Source organism: Drosophila erecta, unplaced genomic scaffold (genome assembly GCF_003286155.1).
Source record: "Drosophila erecta strain 14021-0224.00,06,07 unplaced genomic scaffold, DereRS2 tig00000219-arrow-pilon, whole genome shotgun sequence".
In the NCBI taxonomy this organism is placed as follows: domain Eukaryota; kingdom Metazoa; phylum Arthropoda; class Insecta; order Diptera; family Drosophilidae; genus Drosophila; species Drosophila erecta.
Window position 1 is genome coordinate 2,594,063 of NW_020825213.1, and position 18,261 is coordinate 2,612,323.

Genomic DNA, 18,261 nt, shown 5'->3' on the forward strand with positions numbered 1-18,261 from the left:
TTATTCTCGGCGTCAGTTCGGCCTCTTGTTATGCTGATCTGAAAGAAGAAACACGTGAAACATAGGACTTGCGAAATAAAACCGCGTGCGCATCAAAGTCACTTGCTGGAGCACCGATTCCGGCAGAATCTGGTGATACTTATTTCCAACTGAATTGGGTATGTTGATTCTGTGCAGTTTTGAATATCACCCTTTTTCTGGACACAGGCGAGCGAGGCTCTCGATTGTATTTAGCACGTCATGCGCGGTACCCACGTGACCGCGACTTAGGCGCGGACTACACTACATTCATCCATGGGCGGAGCACCCCTGGTGGCCGTTCATCGCATTACGGACGCCGCATACCACTTGCTGGTCGCCTCATCTAAAACTTCCCGTTCTAAAACTGCCATTCGAGAGTCAAAACAATGCACCCCCGCCCAGAATTTAGCTGGCAAGATAGACAGAGAAGAATCTCGGGTGTAGATAAACAGTCGTGTTCGTTACACGGAACGAATTTTTCTTCTACCTGCATTACATAAAAACCGCTTTTAAAATCAATCACAGAAAAACAACGTTTCCTTTCCAAATACTCTAGACAATATAATATACTTTGACAATTATCTTTGACGATTCGCTTGTTTAAGCCTCGCTAGTAAACGCACATTCGAATTTCACCAGACATTTTGTTTCACAAGGACCAAAGGTGACGCATATGGTGAGGCGGTAGGACGTATTACGCTTTTCTTAAGCAAATCATCAATGATTTCCACTACTTTCTTCCTCTAAAAATAAGAGAACCGTCTCAGAGAACAGTAAAACGGAAAGGTATTGGTTAACCTAATTGACATCCGATATCTCGGTGTAGTGTTGTAATTGTATCGTAAAAAATAATGAGATCGAATAATTTGTTTACACCTATCTCAAATGACTCCTCTAGTAATGGCTCAATGCCAGCCAAAAATCTATGCGCATCGCTGTCAGCACCCAAAATTTCTTCGGAATTCTCTTTATCGAATGATAATGACTTAAATTCGAGGATTTATGAATATTTGTACTTAACATACTTGTAGTGTTAATTTTAGAGGTGAAAAGGAAAGAATCTTTGGAGTTTTTTTCTTTACTGTTTTTTCCATGAACTAATTGAGTATTTATTAACTTCAGTGATTCTCGACCTATTAGTAGAGGGAGTGGTAATATTTTGTCGTCAATTATAATATATTTATTTATATTTAGTTAACTATTCCCCCTTCGAATTGAGGCCGCTCTCGGCCGATCCCAGCTGAACTATTACTTCCTTCAGCTGGACAGCAGATTTTCTGGCTCTTGCGGCTTGTTGGTAGGTTAGACCGATGCAGATTAAAGCGCAAAATTGCTCCCGCGATTAGCGCTACCTGTCTCACTAGATAGTTGTCGATGTCCTTACCGAACTTTTTGATGACGTTCTTCTTGACGTTCACTTAAACGGTGATGGTATGGGAGAGAAGGATGGTAGCCTTATCTTAAGCTATCTTAAATTTAGGAAATTTGATAAAGCAATGTAATATGTTAGAGGTGAAAACCTTTTCGGATGCAACGGACAAAATATATTTGACAGGAATATCGGTGGGCTCCTCGATGCAAACATTCCCAAATCTGCATGATCCGAAATATTTAGACTAACTACGATAATTTTAGCAAGAGTTATAGCAAGCATACGATTTTGCAATTCCATAATGATAATTCTTAGGGGCGGCGAATTCGAGATGCTGATGCCAAAATGTTTTTCTAGCATGGCCGTAATTGAATGTGAGTTTAATGACGGTTCATTGTCGGAATAGATGACCTTTAGGGGAAACATTCATAAGCTGTAGCAAAGGTGATTTAAAATTTAAAATTTCGGCTTCGAAAATTTATCAATGCAGGCTAGGAAGTATATTTTAGCCGTGGAGAAAATATCGATTTGTAATATTTCCCCTAAATGGTCGGGATCGGTGTCTCGCCGAGCTCCTGTTTCTTCGGATGCCTGTCATACTTTTCTTTGGCGCATGTTATGCAATTAGCGACGATTTCGCTCGCTGACTTTGGTACTTTCGGGAAGTAGTGTTTGGAAAGTACCTGCTTCACGTTTTCCGGGACCGTGCCATATGAGCTCTGTTATGCCCTGCAATGAGGATTTCCTTCGTCTCTTCGACCGCAAATATATCAGTAACCCTTTTCCTGCAGTATCAAAACATCGTGGCTGGGAATCTTGGAACCACTTCGTCTTTAATTAATGCCAGCGTGTGAAGATCACAGTAATTTCACTGGTATTTACCCCATTAGGAAGAATGGTGTTGGCAAGCTCTTCAAGCAAAGATTGTTTGTATTCGAAATTAATAGAGTGTCGTATATTATTCCCAAACAGTATAAAACGGCCTTTCCATGGGAAGCGCGCCTCTTCCAAAATTATTTACTTTTGAAAGCAGTCCACGGGTTTGCTCGCGGATTCGATAGTGCGCGTGAGCGAAAGCTTGCTGTGTATCGTGGTTGCGCATGGTTCTTGATCTCTAACCACGTTGAGTTGTTTTCTTGAGAGGGGGGCATCCGCAACGAGTTTATCTCTGGCGGGCTTTTAAAAAATTCGAGCGCCGGACTCATCAATGCGTGCCTTCCATCTCTTGATCTTTGCGTTCGGATTGGATTCCCATACAGCAAAAGTAAAAAAAAAGTATTTTTTTGACCGCGTAGAGATAGTGGCGCTACTTGGCTAGCTCCCAGACTATGGCTAACAGCTCCCTTTCATTGGTAGCATAGTTCACCTTCCTGACATTCAATGTCCAAGAGATCATTGTAATGTACGCCGATGCCGTAAGCCGAAGCGTCTGTCGTTAGATCAAACCCTTTTTTGTAATCTGTGTACCTAAGGCTGACATCCTCAGATGCTGAGATGTTGCACAGGTTCTCGAAGGCCCGTTGTTGTGCTTCGCAGAATTGCACTTCAATGTTCTTAGATCTGTGCTCGCTAACACTCCCAATTTCGCCTTTCAGTAAGAAATAGGGTTGACGCAAAGTCTTTGATAAAGCATCTATAATGAGAATCTATTATTGAGAATGACGCTATCTCACGGTCGCGTTCGGCGAGCATGATCTGATGGTAGCCGGACTTCAGATCGAGCGTTGTGAAGTATTTGAGATATTTGGCATCGGGTACCGTCCTTTCGTTTAGCTTGCGAAAGTCCAGTACCAAATGCATTTTCTTTTTACCAAATCGAAAGGAAGTCAAGTCTGGTAAGATAAAGGTTGCCTTCAAGTTAAAGATGGGTACGAAACATTTTTTCGTGATTGTAGTGATGTAGAATCACACTTAATACGGGTGACGGTTTTATTTAATTTGGTCTTTCTTTATAATTTGGAAGCAGAAAAGGTTCTGCTCCCTTTGATGATAAAATGTTGAGTGACTTTAAAATCAATTCGGTCGTGGCTGCGCTACCCGCAGAAGTTGGCAGCGGCCGCACTGCTCATGTGTAAATATCTATGCTGAGTTATGCAAAGAGAGTAAGCCCGACTTCGATCATAGGAATTCGCTGACACTTGCACTTCACATACAAGTTGCGAGCACGTCAGATTATTGGTCTGGCTTTTATGTTTACGTAAATACAGTGTAACAAAATGTGGCTGGCTGTACAGTGTGTTCTTGATATCGCGATATATTATTACATCATTTATTTTATTATTACATAATTTTTATTTATTTTATTTACTTATTTAGTATGTATTTCGCTATTTTCTTTTGTATTTATGATCTTATTAATATTTATAAGCATTAAAAAAAAATTTTTTTTTTGTTGAGTATGAAATAATAAAAATATATGTATATATATATTTATATATATATACAGGGTGCGTTATGAAAGTAATGCGCATGGTTTCATTGTCGCGTAACTACCTGTCGTAGCACGCTCGGACCTGTCTGAAAATTTGGGGCGAAGTCTCTCCTTTCCAACGCGCTCGGTCTTAGTTCGCTTTGAGCAATTGAAGTGGTAGGACGTGTCGTAGAGCGAAGTCATTTTTTCTGTTGTGTCACGGAGCGATGGAGCGTTCGCTGGAACAGCGGTACGCCATAAAGTTTTGTGTGCGACTTGGCAAAAATGCATCGTTTAATAATTCTTAATCCATTGATTTCCCGTCTTAATTTCTCAACTAGATATTGAATTTTGGGTACATTTGGAAAAACTTTTGCCTCTTTTACTAGGTACTCAAATGTTAGGATTGTCTTCGTTATGTTTATGCTTAAGTAATGGTATTCGTAGCTTATCGGAATTTCTATTGTTTCTGTTTAGAATATAAGATATCCATTCTTAACATTGAGTGTGTTTATTTCTATATTACTGGGTATCATACAAATAAGTAATATGGGAAGTATATGGCATCGCTTAACTCTCTTCGAGTTGTCTGGAATTTTCGTATTTACTATTATTAATTTTCTTCTGCTTTTTGAATTTTGACTTATAGTGTACGATTTTCCTACCGCGATTTGTCTCTTCGAAATGTTTTTCGTCTAATTGTTCGATTTGTCCTGTTTTCTTGAATGGGTTGGTTACCTTGCTTTTTACAAGTGGGGTTTGTCAATATCTCGTGTTGATTGCAAACTCATGTCTCTTCTCATTAAGTTTATTGATTTTGTCGATTTTATTTTGCTGGACATTAAAGTCTGGGCTTCCAGCATACAAAAATATATCTGCCGGATATTTGCCTATTTGTAAACAAATGGGATGGTTTCAAATTTTGTACATCTATCCTCTATGTTTTGTTCGCTGCCAATGATTCTTAGTTTCTCGTTTACTGTTTTATGGAACCTCTCTATATCGGATACTTCGTTTTTACTTGTAGTGACGGATATGTTTACGCCTTCAGATCCTAACCAATTCTGCAGAGCAATGCACATGAATGCTTTTATTTCTTGTGGTTTTCCCATGTCATTAAATATTTTCGTTATGGCCCTCTTTGCTTCAAACCAATCTCTACTTTTTACCTCAATGAGTGATGCAAATTTCGAATTCGAATTCTATGCATGATAGAAATATTTGGTTTCCGGTGAGATAGAAATCTGTTACGTATTTTTCTCTTACGTTGAATATTTCTGGAGGTGTTTCAAATGTCAATTTCGTATTTCTGTGTTCTGTTTTCGCTATATTACAGATTTCGTATTCGTTAATAATATTCTGGATTAATTTTTGGCTATCTGGGAATTAGTATTCTTCTTCAAACCAGTTAGTGGTTTTTTCTATTCCAGGGTGTAGAACTTCTTTGTCTTTTCAATACTAAATCTTTAAATTCGTCGTAGGTTAGTATATCTATTAGTTTTTTGGTACATCTTAGTAATTTAGTAAAACTGTTAGGGCTTATGATTTCAGTGTATGCCCTCTGGAAAATCAGAAAATCTTCGATATTAGGGAAGTAAATAGCGCTGTTCTTAGTGCACAAATATTCCTTTATATTTCGTTCCCCAGATTCTTTCTCGATATAGTAAATTATAATATCGTCCAGGTATACTAGGCAGTCCTTGTAGATCAAATCTTCCAGAAGATTGTTCATACATCTCTGAAAAGTTGCTAGGGCATTTTTCAAACCAAAGGGCATGCGTGTATATTCATAGTGCCCGTGTTTGGTTGAAAATGCGGTTTTCGCGATGGAATTCTTATCCATTTGAATTTGGTGAAAACCTTTGTCTAGATCAATCGTAAAATATTGGCATCGTCCGAGTTTATCCAATATCTCATCCATTCTAGGGATGGGGAATTTGTCGTTGACAGTTATTTCGTTGAGATTCTTATAGTCCACTACTAACCTAAATTTCTGTTTCCCAGAGGCGTCTGCCTTCTTAGGGACCACCCAAATGGGAGAACAATAAGGCGATTTCGATTTGCGATTTGTCTTTTTATCGGGCTATTATTTTTCACGTTTGAAGTTGAAGGTTGAAAATTGAGAGTATTGTTTTGTCTGCCTTGATTTAAATCCCTTCTAAAAGTATAATAATTTCCCCTCTGATCGGGAGGTATAGAACAAGTCATGTACTGATTTTGATTGGTCATAAATTGATTTGGGGTTTGGATGTTTATATTTTGATTTGTTACATGGAAGTGAGTGCCATAACTATTATGTCTGCTGTTAAAGTATCTTTGATTCATATTTCCTCTGTTCTTCTGCTTATGCCTGTCTAATTTATTAAAGTATTGATTTTCGGGGTTACCGTCGTATAGACCTAACTCCATTGTGGCTTGTTTTAATTTAGCAATGGTATCAATTTCCTTACGCGCTAATGACATGTACATTCTATCTGGCAATTTTCGATCTATAGTGGTTTTAATTGTTCTCTTTAACATTTCAGCTTAGCTTATCATTTAGCTTATCTATGGGGTCATTTTATCTAGTTTGACAAAAATGTTCCAGTATTGTAATTCTAATTTTTCTATAAACTTACTTATGCTACCAGGGTATGTTGTTTCTTCCAATTGTCTCACTAAGGTTACATATGGTCTATGGTCCTTGAATGATGTTGCCAGTGTTGTTTTGATTTCCATCCATGTCGTTGCTCTTGCTTGACAGTGCTGATTCCGTGATCAGGCGTTTTACTGCTCCATATATTACGTGTGCCTGCCTGGCATCTTGGGTGGGGTATAGGTTTAGTAGTTGCTCGACCTGGTTGACAAATCCGGATAATTTGCCAGGTGTGCCATCGTAGTAGTGTAGTTCTTTGATCTGGCCCAGTAGTTGATTCAGGTGGTTTTCGGAAAGTTGTGGAACTGCCATATTGTAATTTGTTTGTTGATTTCTTGATGCACAGACTTTTTTGTGATTTGGTTTATTTAAGCCCACAGAAAAAATGTTATAGAATTTTGTTTCTGACCGCACGGGATTTTTTTATTAGTTTGCAGAGTTTATCTGACCACACGGGATTTTTTATTAGTTTGCAGAGCTTATCTGACCACACGGGATTTTTTATTAGTTTGCAGAGTTTATCTGACCACACGTGTTTTTTTTATTATGAGATTCTTTTGCGGATCCATTTAATTTAGAAATCACTGTTTTAATTCGCTGGTCAGGTTATTTAGTTGTATAGCATATCCTGTAAATGACCAGTACCGTACTAAAGGACTTCGTATTTAATAATGATCCTACCGACTGCGCCAATTATATGTTGGTAATTTCCATAAGTCAAAAAAAATATAATTTTTATTAACTGAATAATTACAACACTTTATTTTTGGAGAACACCGACCTTCTTAATTTAAGTCTCAAACTGAACTCTTATTGCTCTAGATTGATTAACGTTCAAGCCTCGGGTTCGAGCTTTTCAAATATGGACTTTGCATTTTTAGGATTAGGGAGAGAGCTTTGGAGTTATCAGCATTTCTCTTGGATTCAAGTGCGTTCGCTCTTGCATACAAGTGCTCTTAGATTCTTCATATTTTGTTTATTTGAAATTTAAAACTTTTGTTTTCGAGCTTGCGAGTCCGAACTTTGAACGTGGGAACGTGACAATTAGATAAAGAATGTTTAGTCTACCAGTGGATGATTTGTTTAAATAACATCCTGTATTCGTATTACTTGGGGTTTTTCCGCTTGGCCTTGGTTCTGGGATTCTGGTGACAGTTTTATTCTTATCTAGGGGCTGAGTGCATAAAGGGTAATATGGGGTATGCTGATTTACAATTGTGAGGTATAGGGTAGTATTGGGTATGCTTGTTGTGTGTGTAAATAAGTAGGCATGTGCTTAAGTCTAAGGGACCTATGGATATGTCACTATATATATATTCTTTATATTACTTATGTATGGCCAAACTATGGATTATGAATAGAAAATTTTCAATCTATGTTTATGTACTTTTTGTTTTTTATTTGGTATTATTTATTTATTTTTTATTATTTGATTTTTATTATTATTATTTTATTATTATATTTTCATTATTTTCACCATTTTTTACTTTATACTGGACCATAGTATATTTAAAATCTAACTTGTGACTTGTTTCGTTTTTAAGCAATACTTGGTCTCCTACTTTTAGTTGAAAATCTTTAAGTTTACTACCATATAATATAATTCCTTATTTTTTTTTTATTATCTTCTATCATTATCCTAGCTCTTTTATAAGCTACTTCTAACCTATTCTTCGAGTCCTTAGTGTAATCGTCCACATTGTACATTGTATTCTATCTATACTATTAAAGTGTATTGTTAAGTTCGATGTTTTGCCGAATACCAGCTCATATGTACAGTAATAATGTGCCATAGAGGACGTAGTGTTGTAACAGTACGTGAAATATGGGAGCCAAGTGTCCCAGTCGGTTTTGTCTATTGAAATATAGGAAGTGATGCATTTTTGCAATGTTCTATTACTTATTTCTACAGTTCCTAATGTCTGGTGATGGTGTGCAGTAGATGTTATGTTTTTAATATTTAAATTTTGATTTCAGATTGAATTTTTGTATTCTGTTCCCATGTCCGTAATGAACGTTTGCTACTGTACTTGGACTTTTGTTTTTAATTGGGATTATAACAAGGTATTTTGATAAGTCGCAGATTAAGGTTACTGCATATTAATTTCCTTTTTCAGATCTCGGTAGTGGACCGATCGTATCCACAATTATCCTCTCGAAAGCCATGGCGTTTCGGTCATATGGGTCTTTGTGTTCATGTGTCATGTTTTTCCAATATTGTCTCTTTATTTTAGCTAATGTTCAAGATATGACTGTATGACCTTCTTGTATTGGATCATCATGGAATGTAAACAGTATTGCTTCTTTATCTTTTTCATTATTTACTACGGTCACCGCTATTCGCAATGAATTCGTATACGTTGGACTGAGCTTTATTTTGAGTGTTCCTAGGCAAATCAACTTGGACTTTTCCTGCGCAGGAATTTTTCTGTTTAGTTTTCTTATGGTAACATTTATAATTAAATTATTAGTGTTCATGTTCTTTAAGTCGGATAGGTTTGTCTTTAGGTTGTCTTTTCCCTTAAGATACGTACTGTATGCGTACGGTACTATACGTAATGGACTGTTATATTTAGAGATGGATGGTTTTACTATTTTGTCTTTTATTAATTTGTTTCCTTGTTTGTCTACTTCTTCTTTATGACTATGCTGGATTCGGTAGTTTTTTAAGTATATTGGCTCCTCATCCCTTATTCTTATTTTTTGTTTTGTTTATTTAGTTGTAGGTTGACATCGGTTTGGTTTCTATTCCGAATATATCTACGTACTTGGTGCATAATTCGTTTAGAATTCCTTTGAATTGTGCTGAAAAGTTCTTGTTTAGTTTATTTAAAATTTCTTGTTTTCTTGATTTACTTGTTTTTTAGTTTTAATTATTTCGTAATTTTCTAGAGGTTCTACTTTTATCCTTTTTAATTCAATGATTTCGTTTTTTTTTTTGTTGTGCTAAGATTGCGGATGAGGGTATTTTTGGAATCTGCATTTCCAATCAATATTCCATTTTGGATTTCTTGGTTTGGTATGTGTGTTAATTTTGTGTCGGGTTGTATTGAAGTTTTTCGGACGACTTCGGATCTTGCTAATAAAACAGTTGAATTGTTTTAAAGGTTATGGTGTATTGGTATTTTAATAGGGTGATATATATTATCTGGTATGAGCCAGTCGTTTTCTGTGTATTTGACTGTTATATGTCAGTTATGCCATCGCACGGAATAGGGAAATTCGATTCTATTAAATGAAAATGGAGTGGAATAGCAAAGTTTGAAGAAAGTAGTTCTATTAATACTAATCCTTTTGAACTTGTCGTTTCTTCACCAATGCCTGATATTTGACAAATTTCTCTGTAATCTATGTTTCTGAATGAATCCGAATTTTCTTTTATTAAGGAATTTTCTGCACCTGTATCAACTAATAATGTGTATAGGTTTTAAGTATGATCGTTTTTTATCGAAATGCTGGTTTGAGTTTAGATTAATACATTAATTTTTTTGTTTTAATTGTTTTATATAATGTGGTCTATTCGTTTTCCGGTACAGTTTATATCTGTCGGGTAATATTATTTTGTCTGTTATTGACATAATTGTTGTTGTAAGTGTGGCCATTATTGGCTCCACCCCGGTTGTTTCCTCGTAATTTCCTTGTCGTCTATTGTCTGGTTATTACTTCTGTAGTATCCATTATTTTGGTAGTAGCCGTTGTTGTAGTAGTTACTACGATTGTTTCCTCTACCACGATAATTATTCCGATAATTATTACCGCGATAGGGCTGACCTCTACTGGTATAAAGTATTGATTGGGGATTTCCTGTCATGTCATTGCTACTTTGTATATATTTTGTGATAGCTTCGTTCATAGTCGAAAAATTGCCAGCCTCCAGGATTGTCTTTAGTCTTCCATGGTCACAATTTTTACTCACTCCTACAATTTTAGATTTTATTACTTGAACTGCTATGACTTCGTAAGGTCCTTTTGTTAAATTGACCAGTCAGCGCACTAACAATTTTTTTCAAATGAATCTCTTCACCATTGAATTCTGGAATGGCATTTGAGATGATTTTTTTGTATGCCCGTTGTATTCCCGTTATGTATTTTCTTTTCCTCTATTTCAGAATTTTCAGTATAAGTAGCAGAGCCTTCTTGCTCTTCCGAGTTAATTGTTTCTGTTGCAACTGATTCTGTCTTGCTTGATCCCAATATTAATGGGGTATTTAGGATTGTCGGGACTGTTATATCAAAATTTGATTTTTCCTTTACAATTATTAAATTTGATCGAAGTCTGATCAAAAATGATGATACTTTAGACCAATGGGCCTTTTCTAATTTGTCTCTCTGCTCATTTTTCGGGCATGCCTACTGATGGTGCCATGTTGAATATGTCTATTCTGGCTGAGACATTTATGCGACTTTTATTTACTCTTTTATTAAGGTCTGCCAGTCCATTTATATATTTTAAAGTGATATAGATTACCGGGGTAGGCGGACCAATAATATTGTTGTTTCATCGAAATATATATATCACGTAAGGTAATATGGACAAGACCATATAATTTTTTTTCGGAACAGTGGAATAAAGGGCTTATTGGGCTGTCGAACATGTCGATATAAGCTCCTTCAAATTCATTTACGCTTATAAACGTGCGAAACTGGCTGAGTACTTGTATTCTTCTTAAAAGAAACAGAGGCTCTCTTTCTAACGTTCCCTCAATTATCGTTGACATTATGAGAGTTTATTTTAGTAACATAAATTTTTTTTATTTCCCCTTAATTTTTTATTTTTAAATATGTATTTATTACTTTTATTTTGTCTTTGAATTCTTTACCATAGATTATGGTGCCTTTATTAATAATTTTTAATTTTTTTTCCTTTTTTTCATATTCAATAAAACAGTTTTCATTATTTTTTCTTTTTTTAATGTTTAGACCTTGTCTTGTCGTCTGACCTACTTTTCATTATTTCTTTTTGTAAGACATTTGTTGTGGAACAATTAGATATCCACACGAAATTGAATTTTGGCCCAACGCATTATACGGCCTGTACCCCATACCTGATATGTATAACTTGTATTTTCTTTACTTTATTATTTTACGTGTCTTCGTTTGGCGCTCTCGAGAGAGAGTGCTCGCTATTCCTCGATCATGCACGATCGATGGCAATCTTATCTTAGCGATATTATATTTATAAATAATTACACTTTACATTATATACATTTAGACTTTATATTTACACTATTATAAGTACTATTATTATTTATACCAACTTTTTTCGATTTGCTAATAATATTATAAAATGTGTCCCCTGGATAATCGTTAAGGAACTCTTTTTTTATTTCATGTTGTAATTTACCTTTAACTAATTGAAATAAATAAAGTAAATATTAGAAAATTGTAAGATCGATGTAACCATATGTCGATTGTTTTATCGAACATGTACCGATAAATTTTAAAAACTCAAAAAATAAAAGGAGGGGCACATGATTTTTTACCACCGTTCCGTAATAGCATATAACTTTTTGACGTTAGCTTGGCGCGCAATGTTGACGAACCCTCTTGTAGTTCTTTAGTGTCAATAATTAACTTATTTAATTTTAATTAGAATTGGTACGTGTAGTTTTAAAACAAGTTAATGTATAACTCTTTGCATTTGGGTCCAATATACCTCAAAAAATGAGTCACTAGTTCGTTACTTGTAAGTGTAGTGGACACCATAAATCACAAATTTATTTCATCAGTGAACATACGATAACTTTATTTATGTTTGATCAAGGTATATGAATTCAATACATAGTGGTGTAACTACAACCATAAACAAGGTATTACGAAAAAGGCCTAGAACTTTATTTTATTTGGTTCTTGCGATATAGAGCATTGGAGACTGATGAATATTATGACAGCCGTAATAAAGTTTTTGTACGCTTCTTATATATATATGTAAATATATGTATATGTAAATATATATATAAATATTATATAGCGGTAAACATCTAAATATTATTCAAGCCATTAATTAAATAAAATTTTGTTTGTGTGTCAGAATACTTTGTAATATCCCTTTGTCATAATCTTCCTAACAAAGCGAAGTATATCAACAAAGCAACATTGCCCATTGATACACATTTATTTACATTTTCATACATGTTACTCGTAGAGTAAAAGGGTGTACAATATTCATTATATGTATGTATATACATAAAAGGTAGAAGATAACTATGTATAAAAGCTATTTGCACATGTGTAGAAACTTCAGATTAGCATACCGATTCTAGTGACAAATTTGTAACAAATATTATACTAAATAAAAATGTATATAAGAACTCATTGTGAAACTAACCGTTTTAATTTTATTTATGTTTAAGGATCTGCAATCAATTACATTACACGGAAGGCGAAAATACATTTATTTTGTCAAGGATAAACCAGTTGGATAGGAAACCCAAGAACAATGCTCAGAGTAGTTAAATCGGACCGAATGCTAGTTTGTCTGTTTGAAATTCAAACATTTCAAGCAAGATATATTATGAATCAACAAAACATAATAAGACACAAGTCTGTGTAAAAATTATTCTGCATGAAGATTCTTATTGTTACCCTATCGATAACTTGAATATTATATGTATCATTTAAATTTACTTCATAAATCATGAAGTTACTTGAAAGTTCACGTTTTGAGGCTATAAACAACGCCCTTTCTATACAAACAAGTGGCATTACTATTTTTGGACGGATAGAAAGTTATTCATGGTATGTTTATTTAGTTACACAAAACTATTTTTTAAATGGTCTTCATTATAGCAAAATGGTTGCAGCCGAGAAAGTATTGTATAAGCGATTTACAGCAGATTCTCATGGGCATGACCTTCAGGCGTTATCACCTCCACAAACTTTGGCGGACTTTTCGCCCAACTTTCGTCGAAACAACAGTCAATCTGGAGATGAAGGCATTACTCTTTGTGATACCATTTCTAGAAAAACTTTGTTTTATTTAATTGCTACTTTAAATGCGTCTTTTGAGCCAGACTACGATTTTTCTGAAGCAAAGGTAAATTTTTATTATGTCTAATTTGCGTTGTTTGTTCTAAAGCTTTTTAAAGTCTCATGAATTTAGCAAAGAGCCATCATTGCAGTGGGTTATGAACTCAATCCATGCAAATTTATCGGCATTAGCGGGAGATCAGTATCAAGTTATACGTCAACCATTATGGTCTGCCGTTGATGACGAAGTGATCCTATCAGAATGTGACATATACAGTTATAATCCAGATCTAAGTTGCGATCCTTTTGGCGAACCAGGCTGCTTGTGGTCATTTAATTACTTCTTTTATAATAAGAAATTAAAACGAATTGTTTTTTTTACAAGTCGAGCAGTGAAGTAAGTAAACCTTATTGTTAAATATAATTACTTTATTGAATTTCCATATTTTAGTTCTCTATACGCCGGTGAAACCTCCGACTTTTCGATGGAAGAGGAAGTCTACTGAGACAGTGTTTAATTGGAGATGCCAAAATGTTTTAAGCTGTTATTACATTTTACAGCTTCTCTTTTATTATTAAACGTATCTTTAACGTATCAAGTATCAAGTACTTTCACTTTATCAAGTACTTCACCTCATTAAATCATTTGATAAACGAGGAAGCTAAATACAAAGTAAATTGTAGTATAGTAAATCTAAAAATGTATCAGAAATCTCAGTGACATTGGTATATATTAATCTTTTTATACCCATTACTGGCAGATTAGTGTAGAGTGTACTAGATTCGTTGAAAAATATGTAAAAAGGTTTCACACCCTAAAATTTATATATTTTTTATCAGGATTACTAGCTGATTCGATCTGGTCATGTCCGCCTAGTCCTTCCGTCTATCTATCCGAATAATCTTGATAAATAATACATTGACTCATTAAAAAAAAAAAACATTACTTACAAACCGTCATACGCCTCGACCCCACTATACATCGATCAACATTTGACTCTCCTTGGAGTTTTAACGCCTTTTAGTTAAAATATTTATAGAAAATGGTATTTTTTTTACTAGATTCAGAGTATTGTAGGTAAAGGGATGAGAGACTATAAATAAACTAATAGAATGTTAATAATAAGCCAACGCTGTGCAAGTTTGTTTCAGAACATTGCCACGTCCATATAAAAATTTGTGTTGCTAATTTATATCGATATGCGAAATATTGAGGGATTTTAAAATTTAGCTTATGCTAATGATGTTTCCATTGTATTTTTATCTTGCACCTAAAAATGTGGATGTTCACTATGTTTCGATGGGCTTTTTTTGTTTTTAAATATTGCACTTCGGCTTTTGTACTAGCTTAACGGAGACATTGATATACATATGTACAGTTGCGGTCAAAATAATAGAAGTGCCGGTGAAGGAACACGTAATTTCTCATTATTTCCTCCATTCCTTCACATATTTGAATATTTTTTCACACAAGTAACTATAATTCTCTATTCTATAAGAATGTGAAGTTTTGTTCGGTTTTCTTCTTGTTTTACATTATTTTTCGCCTTTAATTGCAAGTATTCACTAGTTTGACCCAGTCAAAATAATAGTAGTGCCAGATAAATTAACAAGAATAATTTAATTTAATCGCTTTTTACTCATGTTTTTGATACCATTCCCACCATTTTTAGACTCTTCATTAATATTAAATACCGAGTGGGGGCGTGGCAAACACTGTTCTGTCGAGAGGCGGGAACTCATTAAAAACTGATTTCTACTGGAAAGACTTATGTCGAAGTACAAAATATTATCGGGTGCTCTTCTACTATGATAAGAAGTGCTATCAAATATGAACCAGCAAATGAAATGCGCAGTCTGCCTTAATTATTGACCAAAAGGTCAGTAGATCGCTTAGCAAGACAGACAAGAATCGAGCTTTTCGCGTCTACTGCAGCACTAAATAAAACTTGTAATCCTAATGTTAGTTTTTAAACAACAAGAAGACGTCTCAGAGATGAAAACTTCATTTCAAGAAGTCCAAAAAAAGTCTTTGCTAACAAAAAAACATTTAGCCAAACGTTTGAAGTTTGCAAGATTCCACTTTAATTGGCCTTTGGAGAAATGTAGGAATATTTGGTGGTCGGATGAGTCCAAGATAGTTTAGTTTGGAGGCCATGGCTCTCGGCAGTTTGTTAGACGACCACCCTTATGTGCTTTCTTTCCGAAATATACCTTAAGAACGGTTAGGCGCGGTGGTTCATCGATTATGATTTGGGCGAGTTTTTCGTAATATGGGGTTGGACAAGTATATTGGATCAAAAACACATGGACCGTTATTTATATCTCAAAATTTTAAACGACGTGATGCTCCCATATGCCTCCGAGGACATGCCACTTGTTTTGACGTTCCAACAGGACAATGAACCAAAGCATACAAGTAAACTCGCCAAAGAGTGGTTCGCAGCAAATCAAGTCGATATCATGAAGTGACTCGCACAGTCACCCGATCTCAATCCAATTGAGAATTTTTGGTGCGAATTAGAGAGAGCTCTGGGAAGCTGAACAAAGGTTTTGGAACTCTATTCTTGTGAAGAGATGCTGGAATTTGGTTGATTCCATGCATAAGCGCTGTGCGTCCATTATTGCAAACAAAAAGATTTTATTATTTAAACTTAAAATGTTTTATTTGGCTGTGATGCTGTTTGAAAAAAATCACTTTGACTATCAAATGTAGGTCCAATTTCATATTTGCATTTCATTCTGAATATTTTTATGAATTATCCAAATTCTATTTTCTACGATGAGTTAAGTTACATTGAAAATTAAAAAAATTTTGTGAACACCTTTTGAAAGGTGTTTTTTTTTTTTATTGTTTGAAAACCTCTGAACACTACTATTATTTTGACTTCAGCTGTATGTACAAATTTCATAAACGATCGCTGATAGGCTATGATAGTCAAGATCTTCTTTAAAACATTAATAATAGGATTTCGTCGTAGTAGAAGATATATAAATTGATCTTCCTTCCAGGATTCCGTGATTCGATTAATAGGCTAAGTGTTCTGTAGGTCTCCTATTTTTTAACTTGGCCAATTATTTTGGAGTAAATTACTATTTGATCGGTGGTGGCCATTGGACGTGCTATTGGACTCGTTATTTGCCGTTATTTCTAACCCAACGCAACCATCAAAACCACATAATGACATACAGATTCCAAAAAGCTTCACAATTTAATTAATTTAGCTTTAAAAAAAAAAAATCTTTCCAAATGTGATGGTATATGATTATTTTTTTCAAAGCACGGATATAATAGAGCACCTTCACAGGTAGACATAGCATCGAACACACTGGCTTAAATACAAAAAGTATGGTTCCCAGAATTAACACAGTAGCAACATTTCTTCACCAAAGGCTAGGAATATGCAGACCACCCACTAAGTAAAATTCAAATCAAACATATTGTTTTAGAAAATAATATATGAGACGTGCTTGGGAAGCCAGAAGATTGCCATTCTCAAAACAGTGTTTAAAGAGAACAGAGAATCACCCATGGAGTAAATCTACTATGATTTGTCCACAATTTTAACACATTTTTGTGTATTTGTTTTAAATTTTGTTTTTTTGTATTTGTGTTTTGTTTACTGTCTCTTTAGTGCGTTGTCCGTACTGCGGCTTGATGTTTTGCAGTTTTGTAACTGCAATGTGCACCCGCTCTCTCGCTCTCCCACACAAAATTCCAAGTTCTAAGTGTGCAGACTGCGCTCGTGCTGCACATTTAACTGCTCACTTGCAAGTTTCGATTTTGTTTCCGTGCGTAGTGGTCCGGAGTAAACAAATGATGGAAACAAATGTGGTGTGCTTCCAAAAAAACACATGCCGTCTGATAAAAAAGCCTGAGCAGCCATGACTTGTTGGCTGTGCGATAAAATAGTACACACTAAGTGCGCTGGTTCTATAGGTCAAACAAGGTCTGATCAGCAGTTTTGGCGGAACTAGATATAGACGAGGTGATGATCTCAATTCTGCGCTAGATTCGAAGATTAATAGCCATTAGATATTAGAGGAATCTCCAAAGCGCCAAAAAGGCGCTGTTGGTAGGCTGCCTAAACGGAATTCCTGAAACGCTCGCTCAGCTGTCGATGGCAGCAACCCTTCAAATGTTGCTAGGATAAGCAGCTAAAAAGGATTGGGACCATCTGCTGAGAAGGGTGTCCACTTTGGGAATCTAAAAGATTCCGATTTGTCTGTAAATTAGCTTTTTCCTCCCGTCCGGATGTCTTCTGCGACTCCAGACACTGGTGGTTCTTCTTCCAGAGTCCTCGGTGTCCAGCTGTTAAGCCAGAGAGTGGTGACTTGTGGTGAGATTAGGATGGAGGGCGGACTTTGCCCCCTTGGTCGACCGTTGGCCTTTTGGCTCAGCGAGAATGTTCATTATAAAGAAATGGTATTTTACGGCCAAGTGCCGGAGTAGCTGTTCTTTATTGCTAAAGTGCTAGCTTAAAACTGAATACAAAGAATATGAAAAATATGGATCTACTCTAGCTCCAATGCATCACGCCATAAACCCATGGTCGGCAAGCCGACTCAGCATTTATGCAACATAGCTCGGTACCCCGGATAAGGGGTGTCCGATTGCCGTTGCTGACCGTTCGTAGCGCAGTTAGGGCGCGTCAGCATTGTTTAAATATAGCTGTGCTCTTAGTTGTTAACTACTCCCCCCCTCAGAATTTGACCGTCCTCGGTTAAATTAAGTTTATCGATCGTTTGTTGTATCTCAACGGAGGCTCGCCTTCTCCTTAATGCCAAAAAAAGGATGAGTGAACCAATCAGACCAACGTTAAGGACTACTCCAGCCACGAACCAAAGTTTGGG

General features: G+C 35.5%; 1 protein-coding gene across 4 annotated transcripts; it reads left to right on the forward strand.

Moving 5' to 3' along the window:
* Window positions 1-11,912: 11,912 nt before the first annotated feature.
* LOC6542847 (repressor of RNA polymerase III transcription MAF1 homolog) lies at window positions 11,913-14,124 on the forward strand. 4 transcript variants are annotated; one of them, XM_026982811.1, is made up of 6 exons: window positions 11,913-12,124; window positions 12,203-12,248; window positions 12,792-13,176; window positions 13,228-13,474; window positions 13,527-13,804; window positions 13,859-14,124. In XM_026982811.1, exons 3-6 carry the CDS (start codon window positions 13,076-13,078, stop codon window positions 13,911-13,913), a joined length of 681 nt encoding a protein of 226 aa, XP_026838612.1. In that variant the 5' UTR covers window positions 11,913-12,124; window positions 12,203-12,248; window positions 12,792-13,075; the 3' UTR covers window positions 13,914-14,124. The 4 variants fall into 4 exon arrangements, with proteins under 4 accessions (XP_026838612.1, XP_001970897.1, XP_026838613.1 ...); XM_001970861.3 differs by lacking the exon at window positions 12,203-12,248; XM_026982812.1 differs by lacking the exon at window positions 12,203-12,248 and having other exon boundaries at window positions 11,913-12,036.
* Window positions 14,125-18,261: the final 4,137 nt, after the last annotated feature.